At 45.9% G+C, this 4,960-nt stretch overlaps 1 protein-coding gene across 1 annotated transcript in view; it reads left to right on the forward strand.

The window, feature by feature from the left end:
- The window catches only part of BCDIN3D (BCDIN3 domain containing RNA methyltransferase), a 3,411-nt gene extending 734 nt beyond the window's left edge, over positions 1-2,677 (forward strand). The window contains exon 2 of the mRNA XM_085315699.1: positions 1,425-2,677. Coding sequence (XP_085171825.1) covers positions 1,425-2,048 — 624 coding nt within the window. The 3' untranslated portion in view covers positions 2,049-2,677. The remainder of the gene's footprint in view (positions 1-1,424) is intronic.
- The last annotated feature ends 2,283 nt before the right edge of the window (positions 2,678-4,960 follow it).

The raw sequence follows: 4,960 nt of genomic DNA on the forward strand, positions 1-4,960 counted from the left end.
TGGGGCAGTGGGGCGGACTGGAGTGACTGGTGGAGGCAGGGCCTGGGGTGTTGGGGCAGTGGGGCGGACTGGAGGTGCAGGGGGCGATGGTGCAGCTGGGGGTGCCTCGGGGAGGCAGAGTGTGGGGGAATACTGAACACACAGTGGCTTAGGGTGTTGGGCAGGAATGGGACAGACTGGAACTGCCCTGGTCTGGGCCAGGGATGATCCTGTGTAATTGAGGCCAAGGAGGGAGCTGGATGCAGTGTGGTACTGGTGGGGTCAGGGGACGCTTCTCCTGGAGAGCACCCTCCACCGCTGTCCCCCAAGGGCAGGACGAAGGCTCGGGTGCGTGCAGTGGCGCTGGCTGCTGCTGAGTGTTGCTGTGGGGTGGCTTGGGAGGCTGTGCTGGCTTGCACATGGCAGATCTTGTCTGTCCCCTTTCCTGCTAAGGCAAAAACCTGCTGTGTTATAATGCAGGAGCGTCTGTGCATCTCTGCATACTAGTGCAATGTTTAATGTAAGTATGTTTAAAGCCTTTTCACAGGAAAACTTTACCAATATATTAACTTAGAAATAATTGTGCGTTGAGAGTGAAGTTATTTTGCATTCTGGCTGGGAACATGAGTAGTGTTGCTTTTGTGGCTTCTCTCCGTGCCCCGTCTCCCTTTGCCAGATGGCTTGAAACTCTACCTGAGGTATTATCTAAAGGACAATTCTAGATCTTGTTTCAGATGAACTTGTAAAACAGGTCAGGTGAAAATGTTCTCAGTCCAGTTCTTTTAAAATGCGGAGGCTTTTGCCACTAGAGGACACTATTTGCCTGTGTAGCCAAAAGCTTTTTGAAAATGTAAGGGCTAGAGAATTGTACAGCTAGTTTCCCTTGATGTCATTCAGATTTTCATCAGATCCCTGGTAGAGAAAGGTTAATGAACTTTGCATTTAGTGGAGCGCTCTACAAAAGGAAATTCAAAGTAAAGCTCTATCTTACACTACAGTATAATGGTTGGGGATGATTTTCCTTTAGCAGTAGGATAAGTGCATCACTCTAAATTGGGCCTTATAAGTAGGTGTTAGTGCTGTTAGAGAACTCTGAGGCTCACCTAAAGAAACCAATGAATCCTTTGCCTTGCCACTGAATGGGAATATTCAGCAAGATAGTTATAACTAAGCCTAAACTTTTTGCATAGTTATTGCATCAAAACTCCACGTGCTGGGTGATACAGGGTTATTCCAAGCCCTGGCTGACTCTAGTAGTCAGGGCTACTGAGATGCTTTTTGCTACAGAAAGGTAGATTATTAGGGAGCTTGTTGTTCCAAACCTCATCAACTCAAGAGAAAGCTCTGACTTGACAGTCTTGCCGAGACTGGGATCCTAGGTGCTTAGTGATGCCTTAATGAAGTGGTGCAGGCCCCATGAATCCCTGTTGTTTTCCTTTCTGCAGGAGCTAAGTGTGGCTCTGTACAGGCACCTGCTTGGCCTTCAGGAGGGCGAAGGCAGCCTGGATCAGCCTGCAGCTGGGAAGGATCTGAACCTTTTGTGTTGTGACATCGATCCGGTGTTGATTGAGAGGGCTCAGCAGTGCAATCCCTTTCCTGCCTCCATATCCTTTGCAGAGCTGGATATCATGGACTCTGGTGCCAGGGAGCCGTTCCTGAGCTCCTACTTGAGCCATTTTAGCCGCTCCACCTTTGATGTTGGCTTTTGCATGTCTGTGACCATGTGGATCCACCTGAACCATGGAGACAGTGGCCTGATAGAGTTCTTGTCCTTCCTCTCCTCTCTGTGCAAATACCTGCTGATTGAACCCCAGCCTTGGAAATGCTACAGAGCAGCTGCCCGCCGCCTGCGGAAACTGGGCAGAAATGACTTTGATCATTTCCGATCTCTTGCTATCAATGGGGACATGGTGGAGAGGATAATGGAAATTTTAACAAAGGACTGTGCCATGGAGTTGGTGTGTTGCTTTGGCAGCACCAGCTGGGACAGAAGCCTCTTGCTCTTTAAATCAAAGGGATCAAACCAGAGTGGTAGGGAGCCCTCAGAACAGGAGCAGTGCTGTGATTGACAGAAGTAGCCTCTCATATTCATGACTCCTTAGGAAAGGAGGTGTGTGCTGGTTACAGAGTCACATCTAGGAATTGCTAAATGCCTGCCAGGATCATACCTTGACCTCCCAAAGGAATTTGGGGCAAGTCATGTCTGTGGTTTTTTTTTTTTCTTTCTTTCCATCTGCAAAATGCGGTGACAGTTTTAACCTGCCTTGTAGGTTCTGAGATTTCCATTCCTAGAAAGATGCTTTCTATGTGTGCTAAGAATATTCCCTGGAATAAAAGAGAGAGTGCCTTTATCATCCCCAGAGGTTTTAACGGAAAGAGAAGGAAATTGCATTTCTCTTGACCCATGTGAATACATTGTTTTGCTTGACATATTTCCTCTTTAAAATACTTCAAGAAGAACATAAAATATGGCTTACCAACCATAAGCAAATAATTTGGATCAGTGCAGAGATAGTCTGCTTGGTCAGTATTTTGGTCAGGCTGTCATCAGTATGCCCTTGCTTTTGTCAGATAAGGCTTGCATGGGGTATACTTTGAAGGCTGATAATGGTGTGAATGTGTTTATTTTTTTAATGGTGGAGTGACTTTTTTATGGTAAGATGTGTATTTAAGTGTATATAAAAAAATGAGAGCTTTGTAACAGCATTCTTGAAATAAAAATAATTTATTCTTGCCATAAATTTCTTGCCAGAAATACTTTGTTTTTAATCTTCTGATTCACACTGCTTTCAAAAGCTGAGCAATCTCAGGTAACTGAGTTTATAATTTCTGTTATGTTCACAGGCTCTGAGACTTTGGTAAGCTTAAACTGTTTGGCTATGGTTAAAGGTTTTTGTTTGTTTGTTTTTTGTTTTTTTTTTTCATTAGTAAAATCTAGGAGGGGAAAAATGGAAAAAATCTTGCATCAAGAAAAGTACCTTAATTTAATTTCATTCTACTTCCTTAAATGGTTTAGTTTATGTATAGCTAGTGTTTGTTTTGATAATTAAGTAGGAGTCATGCTTCCACAGTATTGTCTAAACAGGTTACAGAATCACAGAATCAGTAAGGTTGGAAGGGACCTCTGGAGATCATCTAGTTCAAGCCCTGCTCAAGCAGGGTCACCTACAGCATGTTAGACAGGGTTGCATCCAGGTGGGCTTTGAATATCTCTAGAGGAGACTCCACAACCTCTCTGGGCAACCTGGTCCAGTGCTCCGTCACTCTCACAGTGAAGAAATTCCTCCTCACTTTCAGGCAGTGCTTTCTGTGGTTCAGTTTTTGCCTGTTGGCTCTTGTCCTTTCACATAGCAGTACTGAAGGGTTTGTCACCATCCCCTTGACACCCTCCCTTCAGGTACTTATACACATTGATAAGATCCCCCCTCAGTCTTCTCTTCTCCAGGCTGAACAGGCCCAGCTCTCGCAGCCGTTCCTCAGAGGGCAGATGCTCCAGCCTCTGAGCAGCTTCGTAGCCCTACGCTGCGTGTAAGCCTTGTGTCCTAGAGCGAAGGTGCTGCAGAAACAGGAGAGAGGAGGCCGTGTCCTCCAGGAGGTGCTCTTGTCTAGCAGTTCTTGTGCTCAGGTGAGTCTGTGTGCAGAGACCTTTTAATTTCTGTCCTCGCAGGGACTTCCCAGTTGTTCTGCAGTGATAGTAACAAAGAAAGCATCTTGCTTTCCTCCATAATGAGCTCAGCTCAAAGACTGAAGTGCAAATGCCTGGCGTGGCTGGCTAGACACTTCTGCACGTGGAGCTGCTGGGATCTGTGAATGCACGCACACATAGAAATGGACATGCACACACTTCTCCTGGGTTTGTGGCAGGACTGTAGAGTCACAGAAAGGCTTTGAAGTTCTCTACCTAAATGCAACTTCCACAGTATTTGGCTGCTTCCACTGGGAAACGTTTAGGGCCTGCCCTTGAGAGTGTGGAAGGCCTTTCTCTGAGATCTCCTCTGCCTCCCCAGCTGCAGACAAATGCATCTTTCCTGGTGATGGTAGTGAATTTTGTTGTTCTATGGTCTGTGCTGATTTTACTATCCCTGTGGGAGGGAAAGGAAAACCAATTTGTCATGTGTTTTCCTGGGGGCTCACCAAGTGCCTGAATTCTTGTTATTTATCCCTTTGGTAATGAAGCTCTGCATCTGATGTTCGTTGTAATCTATGGGAAAGCTCCGCTGACTCAAGGGTGTTGCCTCACCCAGTGCTACTTGACAGCTCAGCCTCCCTTTTCATTCTGCTTAGCTGTTGTTTCCTACATTGTGCAGCTGGTGGCACTGGAATATCATGCAACCTACAGCCCTGGCCCTTGGGAGACTGTTGCACTGTGTCAATATTTGCTGCTGTTTACTTTAAACTTTAAAATACTTAGAGAATGAAACTGGACCGTGTGTGTCGAGTGCTCACTTTAAAGGGGTGAACAGGTTTTCCAGCACTTCATTTTACCATGGGGGTTTACAAACTTGCCTATGAAGAATTTTATGTGGAGCTGACAGAAAGGTTGACAACCCCAGAGAATCGCATGCGGACAGTCTCTGCACCCACCTGGAATGACTTTCCCCTTCACAAGAGGCCCTGTCTTACAATTCCTATGCTCTGGGTGATAAATCAGTGTTTCCCTGGGGGATCCCATTGGGATGCTTGTTGTGGTGTATTTTCTTTCTCTTCCTCCCCCCTCCCCCTTTGTGTGTGCTGATTGTGTACAGACCTGCAAACTAGCTCAGTGCATATGTAACAGTGTGATATTTTCTAACTCTTGTCAAGTCTGGACTGTTAAGTTGCTAATAGCAGTATGTCCCACCGTCTCTAAAAGGGACAAGCTCCAAAACTAGCCCTGCTTGGCTTTGGTACGTTTTGTTTCTCTTTCTTTTCACTTGCATATAGCCACAAATACAACCCCAACTGATGTCAGTGCAAATCCTTGTGCAGTTGTTGGGACATC

Source organism: Rhea americana, unplaced genomic scaffold (genome assembly GCF_003343005.1).
Source record: "Rhea americana isolate MKP2758 unplaced genomic scaffold, rheAme1 scaffold_435, whole genome shotgun sequence".
In the NCBI taxonomy this organism is placed as follows: domain Eukaryota; kingdom Metazoa; phylum Chordata; class Aves; order Rheiformes; family Rheidae; genus Rhea; species Rhea americana.